At 41.2% G+C, this 21,199-nt stretch overlaps 1 protein-coding gene and 1 long non-coding RNA gene across 7 annotated transcripts; one reads left to right on the forward strand and one right to left on the reverse strand.

Moving 5' to 3' along the window:
• Window positions 1-3,428: 3,428 nt before the first annotated feature.
• LOC111265084 (uncharacterized) lies at window positions 3,429-20,457 on the forward strand. 6 transcript variants are annotated; one of them, XM_022841457.1, is made up of 7 exons: window positions 3,429-4,293; window positions 5,206-5,363; window positions 6,804-6,962; window positions 16,780-17,921; window positions 18,309-18,415; window positions 19,170-19,309; window positions 19,691-20,457. In XM_022841457.1, exons 3-7 carry the CDS (start codon window positions 6,848-6,850, stop codon window positions 19,798-19,800), a joined length of 1,614 nt encoding a protein of 537 aa, XP_022697192.1. In that variant the 5' UTR covers window positions 3,429-4,293; window positions 5,206-5,363; window positions 6,804-6,847; the 3' UTR covers window positions 19,801-20,457. The 6 variants fall into 6 exon arrangements, 5 of the variants coding, with proteins under 5 accessions (XP_022697192.1, XP_022697191.1, XP_022697193.1 ...); XM_022841456.1 differs by having other exon boundaries at window positions 3,429-3,701; XM_022841458.2 differs by lacking the exon at window positions 3,429-4,293 and having other exon boundaries at window positions 4,314-5,363.
• LOC111265085 (uncharacterized) lies at window positions 15,653-17,067 on the reverse strand. Its single transcript, XR_002683260.1, has 2 exons — window positions 16,985-17,067; window positions 15,653-16,189 (listed from the first exon to the last, which is right to left on the reverse strand). It is a non-coding gene; the product is annotated as an uncharacterized LOC111265085 (long non-coding RNA).
• Window positions 20,458-21,199: the final 742 nt, after the last annotated feature.

Raw genomic sequence — 21,199 nt, forward strand, 5'->3', positions numbered from 1 at the left:
TGTTTGGTGTAACGAAATATTTTTGCTCCATAAAGGGGACTGGTCCAAATTAGTCACGCATGAACGGCCGGTATTATATATTGAACTCATGCGTACTTTACGTGATAATTGCTAGAATATATAAAAACAATCGATTAGTAATAATCTGATGAGCGGTTTTCTATTTAGATGGAAACATTTTAAATACGTCTAACAGAAAGCTAAAATTGTGTTTAAGCCTATTTTAGTTCGTATTTAATAGACAGGACCTTTGAAACACATTGCTTCATACTCGAATTCAATATAAGATTTTATGCTTAAAAGTATCAAGAACTAGTTCCCGACACTGAATATTCTGTTTAGGGGCCTCAAACGAGAAAATGTACTTAGAGGGCCTATCTGTGAATATAATTGAGTTTCATTTTGCAGTAAAACATTGGCTTTTTGTAAGCCATTGTTGTATTATGTTGAAAATTTAGCAATATGCAAGAGCGATGGGTAACTTACGCTATTTGCCATTCCTCTTCTAAGTTGTTAGAGAACTTACAGAAGTTCCTTCGTTCTATACGAAATATCTTCTTAAATCGTGGCAGGAATAGAACAGATAAAAGTTCGCTGTGGTCAGAATTGACCCGAACACAGAGCGCCGTTCTTCAAGAACTATTGCGGTTAATATATAATTTTTACAGCACCCAATGTTGGCAAACAATGGTATTTTTTGGGAGTAAATCATTAACTATAGATAACTGATGTGTCGTGACACGTCAGGAGCCAAAGGAGTACGAGCATTCTTTAGTTAAAGCCTAACATAGTGTGTGTGTCTCTCTATCTCAGTGATACGGGCACGTAGGAGAGACGATAAGTTGTGTGAAAAGTCATTAAGTTCAAAGGCTATATTACTGAATCCGGATGGCTATTTTATATTATAACGTAAAGTAAAATAAGATTTACATATTTCCATTTTCTTAATGAAATTTTTATAGCACAATTTTATAAACTTCTATTAATTTCAAGGCTTATTGATAACAAGGCTCAAAATCATTTTGCGAACTTTCTGCTGAAGATTCGCTTTGGCATTACCAGACCGTATAAATAGATTCACGTTTCTATCGTAAAAAAAAGTTCTGAAATAGGGACGCCGCTTTGCACATCAGTCGAATCTGTTTCCCAATTTCCGTATAATTTTATAGCTGGGAATAGAAGCCGTGTGTGGAGTTCATACCACAAAGGCATTCATCAACTTAATTAGCAAAAAGGGTAATCCACGAGAGTTTCAAGAGGCGACGTCTGGCCATCTCGAACCCGGGTCAACGACTAGAAATTTCCATAGCCATATTACTACGTTTTAAAATATTCTTCATTTCTCTAATTCATCATGAATACCTCATCGTGACCAATAACGTTTTAAAGATGTTCATCTAAGCCTATATCGATCAAGCTCTCCGCTAAATTCTTTATAAAGGTCTTTGTTTCCTAATCAAAAAGAGTTGACGAGGTTTTGCATATAGACATGCATATGTATCGCCTCTTCAATTACAGTTCAACGTAAAATAAAAAGTGCTGTCTTCCTTAGTGGACCGACTGAAGACATAACAATAATCGTTGACATCTAGGACCATGTGGCGCAGGCCTTGCCTTCCTCTCATTAGACTAATTCCTGACCACAAGTGCCTGAACAGCTACTTCTGGCTTAGCTTAGGATGGTCCATATTCTTCCTTCTTTGAAGTGCTGTGTCAGACTTGTTCACCGTAGCAGCTCATTTCGTTTCGATCGTTCAATAGTAGCACAAAGAACGGCCTACGATAGCGACAGCAGCAACCCACGCAAACTAGACCCATCCGTTCTCGATCATTTATTTGTGGCATGCAGACGTGGAGGCGTATCACTATAGGCTGAAGCCCGTCCGACCGACCGACCGACATATGCGACTTAGTTGGTTTGGGACCGGTTAGCTTGGCAAGCAAACCGCCAGCCATAGGCTGGGTAGCTGGTACGGGGATGGGACAACGGTGAGGGGCTGGTTTAGTGAAGTGAGAGCTGCCGTTCATTTCCCCCTCAATGCCCCGAACTACCCCTCAAACTCACAAGGACTGGGGGTTGGGAAGCGAGAGGTCCTCGACGTCGGCGTCGTCATCGTCGTCGTCCTCCTCCACTGCCACTACCACTACCGCCACCAACAGGAGCCGCACTAACACTGCCGGCCATCCCACGAATCGTTGTCCCCCTTCACCTCACCCCCTTTCTTACTCCCGTTATTTCTTTTTGCAGACAGGGCCGCCAGCCAGCGAGGCAAGTAGCTCGCAGGCAGTGAGTGGAAGGGCAGAGAGAGCACGGCGGGAAGATCAGGAGACTCGAGAGAAGCTAGGGGGTTTTGGGGGGGTTAGGAATCAACTCCGAAGTTGTATTTTCATCTCTCCCCGCTGCTGCTACCGCTGGCGGCAGCCGCAGCCAGCGCCGCTCTGCTCCACAACCAGCTACTGGTATCCTATCCCTACCTTCTCCCTACTACTAGTACAGCTTCTGCTGCTATTGGTTCTGCGACTTTACCACATTTGAAAAATATAAAAACGGGTATAAAAGCTACGTACGTTAGTGAATTTACTGGGGGCCATATACATAAACGGCATTAATACGCCGAACTGGATTGACCCAACTGAATGAGATACGCTGCTAATGAACTGGGTTTGTTCTGGGTAATAAGAGACGTTCTTAGGAAACATCTAATAGTTTGACTTAACGGATGGAACCAAGCATACCACATCCCTTTTTCCTACCGCACCCCCTTCGCCTGACCCTGGCTCAGGCTGCTACCCGACCCCGTTGAAAACGACCATCGCATAACACTCCCCTTGGCAACATTTTCCTCACCCCACGTCTCGCTCTGCTTCTCTCTCATTCAGCTGCCTGCAGCTCCTCGTCTCGTATACGAAATGAAGCCTTGTTCCTCCTTCTGTACGCCGTCATCTACCAATCGGATACACTTCAGCGCGCCCCCTTGCTCTCTCCCGGCTCGCAAATGACGATATATAGTCCGCAAGAAGTAAGGAATTTGTGGGTGCCAACTGATGTTCCTTTTTACCAGAAAGGTCTAGTCAACTTGTTTTCCTACTACGCCGGCTTGGGTTGCATTTTACCTCCCTATGATTGTGATGCTAAAGGAGTCAAGGGATACAACCGAGGACAACGAGAACTTTGGGACAACAAACGGCCCGTAAGAACGGAGTCGCTACTACTGTGACTAGATATGTATCATCATTGAGAGGGAGAAGTTAAAAAGCATAGTTGAACAAGCCCTGAGGTTGGCCGTTACGCCAGTAAGTGCCATCCAGTCCGCTGAGAGTACAAAGCTGAGACTGAGCGAACGCCGAACACAGTGGCGGTTTGTGGCGCTAGGAGAGCTTAGAGGGGTTCGGAGGAATGAGGGAGAGGCTCGTTATAACGACTGAGGCCGCCGCCGGCGCCTCTGCTGCCGTTGCCGCTACAGTGACTGCTGTTGATTGCGCCTGCTGCATCTTCCGCTAGGCCAGTAAAGAGCTCGTTGTTGAAAGTGTCGAGGACGTGCAGGAAAATCTAAGATGGCGGACTAAAACATCCGTCAGAACCGGAGTCGAACTGGAGTTTACCGGAACCTGCACGTTTTGTGCATGCACCTTTTCTCATAAAGTCGACTTCTCAGGTAGCTCTGATAAGCTGTACCGATATTTACGCTCGCGGATAAAAGGTAAGCTATTTTCACAGATAGAAATCACACTTCGCCTTTTCTCTACCCGGCTATCTTGAGCTCTGCTGAGTACGTTTCCTCACATTAACAAAGGTGCAAAGGACGTGGCAAGAGAGAGCCGAGCCGCCGAAATAGACAGCGAAAGATATGATCAGGGTCATCATTACCTATTTTTGACCCTTGAAGTTTTCTCCAACCGTAATCGTACACGTCTGATGTGGCTACTGCTAGCGGTAGTGGGTCAGGTGTTGTCAAGTGCGGAACTCGTGTGGCTGTTAGGAGGATGAAGCTAAGAGGACCTTACAAGAGGGAATGGGGGTTCCCGTTTACGTTTGAGTGAAGTGAAGTAGATGTAGTGACTGGAGTTTCGATCTGTTTTCTTGCTGACGCCGGTTACGACGCTGAGCTGCGAAATTTCGAAGCTCATCATAGATATATGTCAGGTGAAACGGCCCCCCCATCGCTATATTGCCTCAGATGACGACTGATCAGAGTGCCTACCCATGTGCACGAAGTCAAAGTACTGGAATATATTGAATTATACATGATGATCCGTGTTACTTTTGTGCCAGAGGACTTCGACGACACTTTTGTATGTATGCTACTGAACTGCCAGGCTATGATGAAATAAATCAACTTCGTAAACCACGTTCTTATTGTATGGCAAAAGCGGTGCATAGTTAAAAAATCCATTGGGTGCTCTCGGGGACGATCAGGTGCCTCTGTTAAATGTCCTTGCTATACTAAATCTTGCTATGTCCACACCGGCCTAGCTAGGACACAGCCTTAATTGTATCAAGCGATTTTATGTGTGCCTCAGTTTACTCTAAAGCTGTATGGAGTAATCTGAATAAATAAGCCCCTTGTGTGAAGATTTAAATAAATACTTTTTGTTACGAGCTGGATTCTCGAGAACCATCGTTTATTACGCTAGCTCATCTAAGTTGTGACTAACATTGATGTTATCAAAATTTACCGAAGACGTAGTGTTTTTGAGACGGACGGCAAACTCTATCATATATGAGGTACATTGCTTTCCGTGAAGCTAACATACTGTTGATGTAAACACTTTAAGGTGCTCAGATCTGTTAATCCATCTAGAATGGTCAGATGTATTTGGACCAAGTGTAAAATCAACAAGTTAACATCCGTCATGAGGCATTACCTGTTAATATTGTGACGTTCCTCTGTACACCTGCCATTTCATAGATAATTTTCAATACATCTATCTATTGAAAAATCAATTTCGCTATTAGGATTTAATCAAGGACAAGGGATGTCACGTTGAGAGACATATTCATTTAAATGAAAATAAATTCATTTAAGGACTTTTTGTATAAACTATCGGCAATATGGTACAATTTGTAGATCAGTTGTTATGTCAAAAACTTGTTATGATTTACACGAAATACATTAGATAGCTGCAAATGCTTTGATTCCTGATTAGCATTTCTTGACCTGTTCCATTAGTTCATGCTGTATGATCCCGCTTTTTTTTTGGCAGTCGTTCGCATCTTTATGAAGAATATATGAAGTGGGATACGAGGAGCCATGGCAGCTTTTCTGACGATTCCGGGATTTGGTCCGCCGCCCCCGTCGGAGCTAGAGATTAGGTAGAGAGTGTCAGGAAGCTACGACGAGGAGGGACCATCAATACAACGCGTAAGTTTTTTTCCGTTCTATTTTTCCCCAAATGAAAAAATGTCTCAGCTAATAATAACCTCCATAATCCTGGTTTCCTTTTTCAATTCAGTCATTGCTTTACAATTAAGTCTACTCGAAAATAAGACTAGTAGCAGTAGTCTTCTAGGAGATGCTGCTGTTGTAACCTCGATTCACTATTATGGTAAACGTTATCATTGTTATCACTACTATTATTATATAATTAACATGAGTCCAACACATCTGTGATTCCGGTTGTCGTTATCAAACGCAACGGACTGTTTCTTACCGAGCTTATATTCCCTTCAGCGCGTCACGGCGCCATCATTGCAGCCATACTTTTGAATTGAAAATAAATTGAAGCTGCCGTTAGATTGCATTTTCACACAAACACAAGTCTGTCTTGCCGCGTGTTTATGTCTGTTATTATCGCGAGAACAATTTCTTTCCACCTCTACCTGATGTAGAGATTCTAAAACACATCTTAACATTCAGTAAAGGAGTGAGTAGTCATTGAGAGCTATCCTTACATTATTAATACCCATTGCTGCGTGCCCTTGCCTGCCTAAGGTTACTCGGCCGTAGCATTTGTGGTCGTCTATCGTTTCTAGAGTGGACTTCTGATGATCTGGATGGTGGGACGAAGCTTTCTCCATCAGAACCACCGAAACCAGTTCTGAGCCCTTTCGGCTGCATAGTCTCGGATTCGAATCAGCGTTTTTCTTTAACTACGATACATCGCATAACGTAGAAGTATCATAACATCCCGGGCTCCATCGTGCGCAGAACGTGAACTCAAGCCGTCCTTATTAAAGAATTCTGCGATGTCTATTATTCATGGTCAGGCGCACAAACATGGATCATCTACAAAATCTTCTTTCTAACATAAAAGGGACATTGTAAGTCGAACTTAGAATAGTTCGTAAGTTCCTCTTTTGCCGCCTTATGCGAATTGGAAATACCATAATATCTTGTACATTGGATCCGTACGTTTTTTCCGTACGTGTGGAAGAGAGAACAGAAGCGCGTCAAGTATTCTGCTCAGAGGTGGCCGATTCCTGTATACTCATTTAAAACTATTGTACCGCGGTGGACGTGCTTTAATTTGTTCTGTCAAATACTTTCAAACTTCATCCCAGTATAAAAACAGGTTTGAATAGTATATTTTCGTTTTAAAAATAGTGTATTTACAAAATTACGTTTAAAGCTTTCAGTCAATCAAGACATAGATAGTATCTAACGTTAGTTGGCACACGTTTAACTGCGGCATTTCTCGTTACGAGTCGGTCTTGAGTTAAGCAGATTCATTTTCTATATCCCGGACACGGAGATATATAGCGCAGACCGACTTTCCGTGGATCTTATTTATATATATATATATATGTCATCACTATAGTGTCAAAATGGCGTGCTAACATTTGTTGTTTAAACTCTGAAAAGCGAAAGCGATTAGAGTGAACTTCGGTGCGGTGCAATTTGCCGACATGTCGGAACTACAGGCCCAGACGAGCGGAGTACCAAGCGTCATCGACCTCCTCGACGAACTTCAGCGGATACGAAATATGGCGCCGGGTGAGATGGGGAGCGACAATTCTAGAGGTACAGAATAAGAGCGTGCGAGCCATTGTCTATTTATTTGTAAGGATGTTAATATGTGCAGTCACGCTATTCGTAAGTGTGAGTGTACAAGACATTGTACCTATTCTTTCTATCGAAAGCAAGCGTAACGGCTGGCCTGGGTCAGTGCTTAGATATTAGTACCCGTGATTGCCCTCGGGCCGTTTTCATCGATAAATTGAAATAGAAGAGGTTAGTGGCTACATCATCCGTAAACGTTCTACAACTGTAAAATTTGACTTTGGAAATCCATCGGCTAATGATGATAATTCATGGCTGTCGCGCAATGTTATCGTCTCAAAAGACACATAGCACTATCGAATACATTTTTCCCTTTTCCGCACAGCAGTATCATGCTTGGACCTCGTACTCTGCGTGCACACTGCATAGGCCATCTGCGTAGAGGAACGTCTCTGTGTGAGTGTACGTATGTCTACTATTATATCATAGGATTCGCCTCAGCTGCTGACCGCAGTTATCACGATCGTATGATGTTGACCTTAAGTAATTTGCATTAAACTTGTATGTAGTTACGTGCATGTAGGTGGCTCTTAACAGACATTGTAGGTTTTCGTTTGCATCGTTTGGCTGGCACAGATGAAGCTAGCACCCAAAACAGCACAAAGCACATACAGGCCAATTAGGTACGACGGACGTCACGTAGGTACCGCGCGTAGTGGTCTTAAAGCCTGAATAGTTATAGCTATTAGCTGTTCAGGACACGACGGGAAACATATGTGCATGCCATAGTTACATTGAAATGATTCATCCATTTGCATCAAATTGGGCATCTTTGGCTTCCGTAGCTAATCTTATGTGTTGAGTTACACGGTAAAGTTACGAGTAGCGTTTAGATTTACTGATACGTCCTATGAGTCATTGATTGAGATGCAGTAGACGTTAGAAATCTGCTGCCATGATCAGCTATGGTGTTCGTTAATAACTTTTGTTAAGTTGAAATTGTTCTTGTTGAAGCTGTTTGAGAAGTAGTATATGGCAGAAGTGGTTTCATCGTACGTACTTTTGTATGACTTAGTTTTTTTCCAGTTTTAATTAGCTAGTACATCCTTAAACTCATCTGATCGACCGATTTTTTTTTTTGATTCGTTTTTAACCTCGTCGGCTTTTGTCAATAACAGCGGATTTCTCAATTTTCAATAATTTTTATACAAATCTAGTCTTCGTAGCTATTTAGCGTTCGATTCTGAAATTCGGGTAAATTTTATTGACTTAATATATATATATATATATATATATATAATAATATAGCTGTAACGTAAATGTTGTTTAAAGGTATTTAGCTTAGTTACGAAGAAGCTGACCCCAACTTACCTAGATAGCTCTAGATACCAACCAGTCTTTTCCTGCTTAGTTCAAGATCTATCGAATACTTTAGTCTAACTTATTAAATAGATAATAATAGCATTGTGATTTTATATATTTACGACATACATGTGATACGCCTACCTATTGCGCTTAAATTTAAACCGATATATTTGTATTTTCACATGAGGCCGATGAATACTTTGTGGCAAACAAATATAGTGTATATTTACGCCTATACAAAATCTCACCCTATATAAAATTAGGCCAATATTTTTCCGCATTTTTGGCAATAATTTCCAATTTTTGGAGAAATTACCTCCGTAATATAGCGTGAAAGAAGCAAACGAGTTCAAGCGTAGGTCTACCGTAGTCTAGCTACCATAAAGTTTGTCCGATAATTAGGTTAACGCGTTCTACATGACATATGGAATACTAACGAAAAATAATTTTTGTCTACTCGATATAAACAGAACAATACTGCTGTAAATACAATTAAGAAATAAATCAATGACGGCACTAAACAAAGACCACACGTGTATTTATTTAGTGCTTGTGTGCTATCTACACCGAGACCGTGTGACAAGCACCCGTTGTATGGGTTTAACAACTGACACCAATCACAAATCAACCCGTACCCTTTATACGACGTACGCAAACTACTGGCACGGTAGAAGCGTATCAATTTCTGTCCTCGTCCTTTATTGAAGATAACTGAAGAATACGCTACGTGCAATAGATGGGTATTTAGTTTTCGCACATACTGGCATATTTCGACATGCCTTTGTGTCTGTGTACTGCACTGAGCCATATAGAGCCATGTTGTTATGCGATTCGTAGAAATTAGCCAAGCAATAGACATGCTGTTACGTGCGATCATTGCCTCGAATACACAGATGAGGTAGAAGCATTCGAAGAAAACATTTACACGAAAACCGTCTGCCGTCTTTCGTGTAAATCTGCTTTTTCCTACACCAGTCATGTGGTATTTCTGCCATAGTAAAGGTGATCTGTAGTTTAATATACGAGTGGTTATTATCTATCTAAAATTTAGAGCTGGCGTTGTCTAAAGAACGGAGGCATTCAAAATGGCTGGCAACGTCTTCGGACCGTTTTCTCTTAAACTTATAGCGTATATCACAGTCGGTAGCGTCTCCTGCTGGATGATATGAGGTCTCTGCGTTATTGCATCGACATTGCTTATCGGTGAGGACACCATGCAGAAGATAGGGGTGTTAAGAGATATGGCTCATCCAGCGGAAATGACGTTCACTAATGGAATGTTTCTGTTTTTCAAGCGCCCTCTAGCTTCTGATCTTACATATATTTTAGTTGAGACGTATGGTAAGGCTCGGAAAAGAATAACTGGTGTTACATCTCCGACACATCAGGTATGTAGGCCTTCAAATAGGTACGACTTTGATTGGCAACATAAAAGTTTCTTAGCTAACGTCCAGGCCTTCGTATGAATTTTTACACGGGCGTAGAAATAGAACTTGTCTACCAAGAAGAAGAATAACAACAATTAGGGTAGTTTTAATGCCAAAATGTGTAAAAGTATTAGAAGAATTCTTTAACGCACTTATCATTCAATAAGAATGTTATGAGCACTACGTACGTACGTACAGGCACGTGGAGCAGAATACCCTATTCGATCCTACATAGCACGGTTGCTCTGTTAACGCCTGTCATTTCTGCCCTCCGACGCTCGGGACACATTCCCTGACGCTCCGACAACAGGGAGTGCGGATTTGATGAGGAAACGATTGCACATTTGTTTGCTAATGGTGATTTATTGAACAAAATATTCTCATAGGGCGTACACTTTCTGCATGCCTCTTTTTTACCTTGTTGTTTATTTGTTGCTTATTATTATTTGTAATAATACTCTCCCAGGGACGTGTTATTAACTTCGTCTGTGGCAGTTCGAACAATATTGAAGTGATGTGCGAATGTTTATTGATAGCCCGATAGAGAAGACGTGTGTTTACAGTAGTACACACATACCTAAAACTTATCAAGATCAGAAAAGATACAATTAAATGAAGGGTTGCGCGGTTACGTTTTATAACCTAGACGTTGAATGTGTGGCGAAGAACGTTTTATTATACATGCTATCTATAGTATCGTGAAAAATGAGGGGTGTTACGCTAGCCAGTTGTCGGCCGTCGTTGCAAAAAAGCTCTAGCGGTTCCATTACACAAGAGCTGAGGGCCGTCCGCAATGCCGCGACGAAGATGCCGTTGATTTGCACTAGGCAACGGGTTCCGTCGACATGACGAGTTACTTCAAAGCCGTTCTTCATCAGCCCATCCGCATGGAAAATTACAAAATAGATTGCGTACAATAAAGTTTCTAGTGTAGTAGAGAACAGGATCGAAGGCGAGCGAATTCTTCATTTTTAAGAGTTGACTCATAAAGGAAGTTAGTAGTATTCTTTCTTATGTAGTACTTCTTCGAGCACGCTCTAGGCAAGCGTAATTATACCTAGGCAGTACTGTTTGGTACTAACGATACTGGCAGAAACTTGTGACTCTGTACATCCGATGGGCTTCTTGGGTTTGAGCGTTCCGAAACGTGTGAAACGAGTTCGCCTGCAGAAGATATTTTGCATATACGCTGCCATTGTCTGCCAACAAGTGCTTAACCCCACTGCCGACATCAACGACCGCAATAGCTGATTGTGCCTGTGGACCTCTAGCGTGACTGTTATGACAGCATTTTCTATGGGATGGCTGAAATTTGGCTTTGAGGTATGTCCAGCAGGATAAACAAATCAAACTTCAACGGAATAAAGTTCAGCGAGGCTGAGCATCGTCTTTCGATGGCTATCAGTGTTTCTTATACATAAGAGAAGGCCCAAGTGTAGGCGCTTAGGTCGGCATGGTTAAAAACATCATAATTTTCGCGCGATACCGTTTCCATGCCCATATCGAAAGCATTGTTGCTCATATGGCGAAGGCAAAGAAATGATTTAAGAGAAAAAGCGCAGGATCAGAAAAATCGCCTGTTGCTCTTCCCATGCAGACTGAATAATGACATTCACTATGTGTGTGTGCAATGCTTTATTTTACGCTCTATCTAAAAGTCTGGAGATACTCTAGATGTGTTTTTTTAACGTATGACGTCGAGTAATAGCCAATGGGGTGCGGCTGTCAATCCTTCCAACGAGGATCTCAGAGATGCGCATTTAATACGACAGATTGCACCTTTTCTAGGACATGTTTATTCTCTAAGGTGCCATCGACCTTATCCAGTGTCGAGGCAGAGCACTACCACATAGTTAGTTTAAGTGCTTTGAACGCAGAGCACCCGGATCAGTCGAATGGGGATGGTTCGACCGACCGTCGATAGGACATTCTTGTCATCGTGGCTGTCTTCATGATCTTCTTTGAGACAGAAGGCGTGGGCATGCAATCTGGTGCTCTCTTTCAAATTGTTATCGCGGATACTATTTGAACACGTTACGCTTAGCTAGATATTGAGTTACGCACGGTGAAGATCGCTCGCAGCCTTCTTTGTGTGCCAGCTGCGGTTGACCTATTAATTATCATTACCATGCTACGCACATAAGACAAAAGTGTACAAAGTTTTGGTTAGTTTACCCTTAAAGGAGGCTCTAGCTCTTCGTGTCCCCAACGATAGAAATATACCACTCTGAGGCACGTTGATATCGTCTAGAAATTTCTATTAGGATGAATGTAATCGCGACCCCTTGGAGCTTCGAGAATTGCAAAGTAAATACTCAAATTACTGAAACTTATTGCTATGTTAAGGCTGTACAATTACCAACGAAGCTAAAGTTTTTGTACGGCCACAAAGGATCCGTCGATCCGATTGCACAGAGCAATGGTTCAAATTGATCCGATCCACGTTCAGAGGAAACTCTAAACGCGGAAGCATGCTAAGCTTTCTAAGCTTTTTATTGCTAGCTCAAACAGTAAAAAATATTCAGGTAAAGAGCAAAAAAGCGTTTACCTCCTCTGATCCCCTTTCTCCTTTCCTGGGCTTTAGCTGAACGATAGAATCGTCGATATTAAGCAGTACACATTTATGTATGCATATGAATTAAGTTGGGATTTTGGAGCTGTCTAGCCTACAATAAAGTCTTGGCGCACACATAAGAAAATACATGGCATTGCTGCGGTGCTTGACTAAAATTACGAAAGATGGCTTAGTAGCATACCTCAACAGTAAGTTCTAGAGGCCTGCCAAACTTAACGGCATCAGCAATGCTTTATTGAGGGTAATGGTAGAGATTGTAAAAGCGCTGAGTCATCACCGGTCGTGTCTCTCTGAACTTGTTCAATATTCTATTCGAGCACGAAGCGTACCCCCTCGTTACCATGTTCTATCCAGTTGTAACCATCTTCGATTCAGTTAAGGTACGTGCATAAAGTGCATATTAGCCTAACTTTCTATATCTGGCTGCATGCTATAAAAAAAAAAAAGGAAAAGAAAAAAAAAGAAGAAAAAAATGTTTTGTTTGAAAAAGTTCTTTGAGCCTAATAGGGACATGGGCAACGCAACAAAGGAAACAGAGAACAACAGACTCTTGCTGCAGGCAAGGTCTCCCCTTCAGTTTCTTTGTAAGTAAAATACTTATTAATTCATTCGAACATTTGAATGTCTGGCGTACGTTCAAGGGTTTGTACGCGTCATGCACGTTCAGAAACACCTATGCATGTCTAAGTGCAGCGATAATTTTTTGTCGAGCAGGCTCACAGTAAATCTTATTTTGAAACATTATTAAAACACGAATTGTATGAGTGAAAGCAAAACCTGCAAAGCCCTAGATGACAGTATGGGGGTATGGGGTATTGAGGAAAAACCAATACACTTTCAAATCATTAGTCTTGATCGAAGGATAAACGTTTTCCTTCGACTTCGATCATCCTTGGAATCGCTTTACCATTGTATACAATGGCGTGGCGTATATGCTGTGATACATCGAAGGAATTATGCCTCTCACCGTGTGTCTTACTCATACATCTTTAATATGCAATAGATTATGATGTTATTGATAAAAAAAAAAAACAGCGAAAAAGTATTAAAGCTTAAGATAGATTATGAAATATCTTAAAAAGCTCATGTAAGCTGGCACTATCATTTATCGCAGCATCTGTACGCGGCTACTTTCGTTAGAAATATATGGAACTACTTTTTTGTTTTAATTGAACAGCTGTTCATACGGGATATGACCACAAGTTTATTTATTAATTCTAAACCTGCCTGCACGTAATTGAATGGCAAAATACGGCTGAACGATCTTTCACGAGTACCGAGTTTTGCCCGTGCTCATACTCTGCTATCAAACAATGATGTTCGACAGCCGTGATACTTCACAGGATTTGATCTTGAATTAACAGATAATAAAGTCATAAAATCAAACAGATGACTGAGGCACTTAATTTCTCAGAAGATGGAGGAAGAATATAGAATGAAAAGCTCGTAAAAGAAAAGTTCGCCAGGAAAGACATGTCTTTTACGTGAAGATACTTCGCCTCGCTTGCATACCTGCGGCTATTTTTCGTGCATATCTACGGTAATAACAGGTATTTGATGTTATATTTGGGAGCTTTATTGGGAGAATAGCAATCAGCCTTCGTTTCTGTTATCTGTATTAGATCAAAGCTGAAATAACAACAGGGACGCGATAGAAGCGCGCACCATTCCGCCGTAGGGTAACATTTACGTGTTTACTATACTAACGCCGTTTCGCAAATCGCCTTGAGATTGAATAGAGATAATAAATTTCTCGAATATTGATCCATCAATTTTGGTGACGTTTGGCCTCCCAACCATTTACCCAAACGATTATTAAAATGTCGCTCGGAGCGCTCATGCGATATACGCGTTATGAATATGAATTTGTACTTTCTAATGGTTCTACCGGTAGCGATCGACAGCTGCGCTGACTCATCGATGCGTTTCTGTTATGTTCGATTCATTTAAAATTGATCCCTATCGTGAGTTCGATTCAGGCTGTATAACACACACATTGCCTGTTTTTGTATAACTCTGATTGTCGAACGAGACTAGCTTTAAACGTGTCCTTAACGAAACACGTCCTGTTTGGCGTCCGACTAATAAAACTATGGAAGAGTCGGAGAAAACCTATTCTTTGTCTATTTACACGAACGATAGGTTTCAATAATTGGAAAATATTTAGCATTAAAATAAACCACTTAAAGCCACGCTTACTTACCCCTTTCGTTTCGTACGAGTTCTGGTTGTAGTAGAATTGCCACATAATACTGCTATTATTATAGCAGATACATATACATATTTCACCTTTGAGACAGACCTTTGTACAGCTCGTTGCATAATAAATGTATAATAAGATTTTTTAAATTTATATAGGGGAGAAAAAGTTCCATATGCAAATACTGTCTCCTATTGGTTCTAGCAAATTGCCGAAACGAGCTTTAATCGTCGATGGCAGCAATGGAACATTCGCGCTTAGTTTGAAACAGACAACTTACGCGAAGTATTCTGTCGGAATTGGAGAAGTCGCAAATGCCGAGTTAACTTATCTAGCTATGTCTAAAAAAGTGCTCAACATTAACGCTGATATATGGTTTCGAATCAGCCTGCTATTTTCAGCGGATAAGCTCTCTAGCTATCATAAGATAAAATTTTTACTGTTAAAAAAAGAACTTACTAGATTAGACAATACCAGCAATAAAGCAGCGTACTAATACAATTGTAGTAATTTTTTTTTTTGCTCAATTTTAGGCGCATGCGCTCACGGAAACGTCGAAATGTACTCAATTGATGAGCCTCATCGTCTGCATCCTATTGGGTAGATCCGATAGTGACAATAATCTCAAATTCATCTTATATCCTTCTATAAAAAAAAAAATAAATAAAAATACATGGATATCTTCGTCGGTGTAAAATTTGGCGGTTCACGATGGCGGTCGTTGCTTTACGTACCTGTTGCCATAACTTAGCTAATAACTTGACTACCTCTCAAAATCTACCAGTATACTCTGTAGAGGGAAAATGTTCAGTATTGCTCTTCTCCACTCAGCTTTGTTTGTTCAGTATTACGCCGACTTCACTGGCATTCGGGTAATATTAAATTAAATAACTAAATACAGACATCCATCCCTACGCTTCCCGCTGTAATACAGATATTTTGCTCTTTTAAAAACTGAAAATTAACTTTGATAAATTATAATTAATTGTCATGTGATTTGTCACTGGTTGTCAATTGGCTAGAGATGGATACAAAAGGGACACTTGATCCAAGGCAGTATTTCTCATAGAGCTATATATTTCTACATATTCCACTATAAATAAAATATTCTGTATGGTAATGAGGAGATAAAGAAAACATTGAATTAACAACATAACCATATGTCATACACGTTATAAAGGTTTTTATTAATACAAAACTACTTTGAGATCGTTCCAATGTCTTGATCAAATGGAGCTCGTACGAACGTTCGCAATCGAACTAAACCTTCGAATTTCCAGAATAGCGTCCTTCATCTATAGGATTGCGTTCTTTATACGGAACTAAACTTGCTACAGATGGTCGACTAACAGAAAGTGGGCATTACCCTTTCGGTGGGATACTATATATTGGTAGAATTGGGGGTGGAGGTGTTTATTAACGATAGCTATGGTTAAATCAATCTATAATTATCGGTATGATTGAAAAAGCAGCGGGTACGTTTGCAAAAAAACCAACGCGACTATCGAGTATATCAATATGAGTCATAATAGTTTCGTTGTTGCAATGTTACCTGGGACAGCATCGATGTCACTAGAAAATTCTAGAATAAAAATGGTCGCTTACCCAGTCAAATGGGTTTCTTTCCGCACCACACGTAGCAGGCTTTCGGCAAGGTAACATACGTAATCTATTCTGTGCGCTTGAAAAGAAAAAAAAAAATGTTATTTTAGTGTATTTTGTATTGTAAAACACATGTAGAACGGTAAGCTATTCTCAATTTGCTAAATACATGCTTATCAGGTGATCGCGAGCTAGGTTCTATACTGAACATGAAGTTGATTACTTCATATAACATATAGATTAGTCCTTTTTACAATAAAGTCCCGTTCATTCGGGAGGAATCATAAGAGAGGTTTCTTGAAGCTGATTATACAAAAATAGAGAATGCTTCTAGAAGATATCAGCTAAAGAAGTAAACTGCTACCTTCAGAGCTGTCCTCTTCTCTAATGAACGAGCCTTCTTGTAAAGACAGAAGCGAAGAGCTATGTGAAAACCTTTTTGATTCTTCAAAAATTCTTTTTTGTCGTTTTGAATAATCATTGCAGTAGATACAGGACCTCTGAAAAAGTTTCTGTATCTATCATACATCCATTATATTTGTTTTTTCCACAACTACGTGTCAACAAAAGTCATCAGAGTATTGAGTACGAATAGCTATTATTACGCAGCCAAATGTACACAAATGTAAGAAACAACTGTTACTCTCTGGCATCGCCGCTATGTTACAGATGAATATCCACGGGGAAATTCTCCTTTACCGTCCCCAACTGGTCACAATGCAGTCCGACGCTGGCCAAATCATCGCCAGCCTTCTGTTCCGCATAGCTACAAAGGCCAGCCAGACGATATAATACCTATACAGTACAGGCCCGTATACCGAACCTCCACTCACTCACACAATAATAGCAACAATACTATATTAAACAAACATACCTACGTAGATAACCATGCTCAGCATAAGCAAATGGCACAACCCCGAGAGAACTGTCAGCCGGTAGCCACGGGGTATCATTTCCACGAGCAGTCGAAACAGGAGGACGGAGGGCAGCGGTCGAAGTGCGTTTCGTCAGGTTCCGAAGGGCCTCGGCATCTTCTATCAGATTGGCTTCATCGAGAAGGCGGTATTTGCGACGAGGTTTCTATGCCATCCGATTGGCTCCCGCTTCCTTCTGACCACCTGCTTAGCCAGGACGCTAGCTCTAGAAGTATCGGTACTTGTAGCCGCACTAGTAGTACTACCGGATGCCGATGTGCTCAGGATGCTGCAACAAATCGATGTAGCGATGATGTCAAAGATGAACCAGGGGCAGATAATAATAACCACAACAATGCTGTTGTGACTACGCCACCACAACGTCGCGCTCGTCCACAAACGCTCTGTCTGGATTTCCCGACCCCACCTTCGGAATTTCTCAGCAGTGGTTCGCCGCGCCATCGTCGAACCGCCTCGGGGATAGGTTCATTTTCTACTGACGGTAGATATGGTGGGGCTTACACTGAGGGTAACGGCGGTTTAGCTGCCGGCCACGAGGTTCCCAACGCCTCAATCGCGAGTAGCTCCATCGATCAGAGGCGCCTGGAAAAGGGCCGTAACAGTCAGCCTGGTGAATCTGCGGGACCACATAACTCAATGTTAAGCTTTCGCAGTGAACTCAGCAGACGTGAATCACTAATTTCGGTTAACGCAGCCCATGGACATGGCACGCCTCTGGTGTGGAGCGCCAATAGCAGACGCTGTTCTCGAGAGTGGCTCGAAGTACCCGGCCACAATGACTTGGAGATGCATATGCGCAATATAGATCTTCGCCCGCCGTTACATCGGAACCATTGCAGTATGGCCGACGGTGTCTGGAGAGCGCATTCGGCTGAGGTGGGTGCTCAAACAGCTATTCGTGAATCATACCAAGATAAGCGCTACTAGGTCTACATTACATCTTAGTTGTCCTGTCATCGTTGCAAAACGCTTCTGAAAAGGGTCTATCGAATCTAGTACTAGCTAATAAAACTCTATTGACATGCCATACTAATTTGAAGTAACGATTTTTTGTGTTCAAATTTGCAAACGACCATTATCAATACGCTTTCATACTTCGCACGATTTCCTGAGGCTCAACATAGGTAGAACCGGTGCGAAAGTTCCATGTTACCTAAAACTTTACCGCGAAATTTCGATATGTCATGAGTTCAATACGCTGCACCATTTTCGAGTAAAATACACCTACATGATAAGTACTAGTTTAATGTTTATTTTTTGTAGGTGATAACGCGCCACAGCTTACATGTGGACGAGATCGCTCATATGACCAAGAATCAGAATATGGTGCGCAGGCGTAGCGCTGATCTTCTCGAGGAGTGTCTTAGAAGGTCGGTTTCGAACTGAGTAAGACATTCTGTTTATTTGTGCTACTAGCGCAAAAGATATGGCTCTGCGCTTATCTATAGCTACCTCTATTTCATACTTCGACGCCAATATGTTCGATTTGTAAGATAGTCGCTCGTTTCTAGTCGCTCTAGATGCATGAGGTCCCGATGTTACTTCAAATACACACATTTTCATTTAGGTCCTTTTGTATACTATAAATTAGTCCTTATTCTATGCAATTCAATGTTAAATTTTTCTCTTGTTCATATGCGTTGACTACGGCATATAGATCCCAGGGAGTGGATGCTACAGTTAAAGGTGGTAGCTAGCAGAGGTTGTAGTCCGAGCAAAAGAGATCCAAACGCTCGCATTGTAGAGAGAGATGCTGTCAAAAAGTGAATGCGGCTTTTCCGTATATGTCTATATATATATCTATATATACACATATATATGTATATCTATATATACAAGGGGTACCCTCGCAGGGCTACTAATCCTGGAGCTACAGAAGCAGCTCCGCACTGATAACAATATGATAGATATTTATGACCAGAGTAGTAGAAAAAGGTCGAGTTTTATGTAGAAATACACTGTACTATTTGTAATGGTCGTAATCGTATTTACATTAGCTAAACGTAGCTTTGCGAGGAGCAAAGTTAAAAACTACGGTCATTTGTAAGGGATGCGTTGATCCACAGGAGTTCTCAGTCTGACTACTTATTACGTGAATGTAATTGATTGCGTATGTACATACAGACATACGCAATCACTTTCAGAGATGGACACCCTACAAGCGGTCGGTCTAGTTACCGCCAATCAAATCGTTTCGAAGCGTCGCTGGCGTAGGATGGTTCTTCGGGAACGTGCCGTAGATACATTTGCCGTCGCGTGCGGAGGTATGCAATAAAAACGCTGGCAATCCTAGCCATACGCGTTGATACTCGAGCCAATCATGCAAACGTACTAAAACCTCCAACTGAACTGTAGTAGCACAAATACAGAAAGGAAGTCCCCGTGATGGTGCAGTGGTAACATGTGTTCCTACTGAATTTGGTGACGTACGAGGTAAATAAATGTAAAGGAGTATCGGACAAAAAAAACTCGAAATATATGTAGTTTATGGAGAAAAAAGTGTTGCATGTATAGTGTTGTGGTAGCGAGAGCATCACGCGTCCAGACCGACCGCGATGATAAATGATAACTTTGTACAATGGAAGCAGATGTTTATGCCTGCACATAAACGCTGACGACATGTCGATCGTGCTGTAAAATTGCAGGAACCTGCTGCATGGCATGCCTCTACGCATGCGTGGCGTACTTCTTTCTGCCCGGCACATGGCCCACTGTGTTTGGATTCTGCAAAGACGCCCTTTGCGCGCTCAGGTGATGGGGGCGAAGCGAGGACATAATAAGGCATCATCGGTGTTGAAACTATTATTATCAGTCAGCGGAGAGATGAATTCAGCTGATGTAAAATAATAAAGATATGTATAGCGTCTCTCAACGTACGATACTGCCATACGTTACACGTGAATATATAACTTTTGGGAGTTGTGTTCAATCGGGTTTTCCCTCGTACGTAACAAAAAAAGAAGAAGCAGAAAACTGGCAAAAACTAAACGATAGAGTGACGAAACCCCTACGTAAACTTATTGTTAGCATTTCTCTCTCGTTTAAGCCCAGTGGCGGTCTTTTTTTTGTCGATCCCGACAGTGAGCGGTGAATAAGCTCAAAGCAGTGTAATGTAACATTAAGCAGCTGTAGACCATGAACCATTTTGGTACGAGGTACAAATTTTATCATATAGAATAATTCTTGCTTTATAATGAAGTTCTATAATCGTACGGTTGCGTAAAATGATTCAAAATAGCCAATGCTGCTACTTTTATACGCCAACTGAAGGATGACTAATGGGTGGCTGGCAGGAGACGCTAAATATATTTGTGTGCGGCCAAAGCTTCTTACGTTTGAAGGATGAAGCTCACAAAACTAGGCTTCATTCAAATAAACAATAATAATAATAATAGCAGTAGTGCTGCTTCGATCTATGAATCCTTTTTAAGCTGGTATGATTTCCAATGCACGACAGGGCCGTATTACATTACTACGGCTTATTTAGCACAATGAAACGTTATTTTTATCGTGCTTTGTTCGCCGACCTCGTATAGGGTGCAACAGACGATTACGGATACGCGGTAACCGTGTGGTAAATTTGAACTTGATAAAAGGCAAACTTATCTTTTAGTGGTGGAATCAGGTAGGAATCTCAAACCGTAGGCTGCAAATGACGTATGTTTGACGTATTCAGATTTTTAATATCTCTAAAAACCTATTATGAGGCTCTAGACACCAATATTGAATCTCTCACATGATAGTCTTAGGTCTGTCTGATTATAAACGATCGCCTTTTTTGCGTTTTGGTTATATATATGTCCCACCTAAACTATAGGCGTCTAGCTCCGACGCTGGATTGGTAATTTTTCTGTAATAACATAGATTTATTCAATTTTTTTTGGTATATTTTTGCAGTTGGTTACACGGCCTGCGAAGACGATATTGTAGACAACCATTATAAAAATATCATATAATTTTTTTTTTTTTATCTATTTACAGTCAAATATGCCAAAACTACGCCCAGTAGATGATAAGTGCTTATTTAACTTGTGAATTGGCTGAAACATTGATTTACAATAGGTGAAAGGCGGAGATGGATAATGAGTGGTTTGGAACGCCTGGAGACCACACAGAGTCGGAGTTAGAGGTGGAGGTTTAATCCAAAATAACTA

The sequence above is a fragment of the Varroa jacobsoni genome, unplaced genomic scaffold (genome assembly GCF_002532875.2).
Source record: "Varroa jacobsoni isolate VJ856 unplaced genomic scaffold, vjacob_1.0 scaffold_933, whole genome shotgun sequence".
Lineage (NCBI taxonomy): Eukaryota > Metazoa > Arthropoda > Arachnida > Mesostigmata > Varroidae > Varroa > Varroa jacobsoni.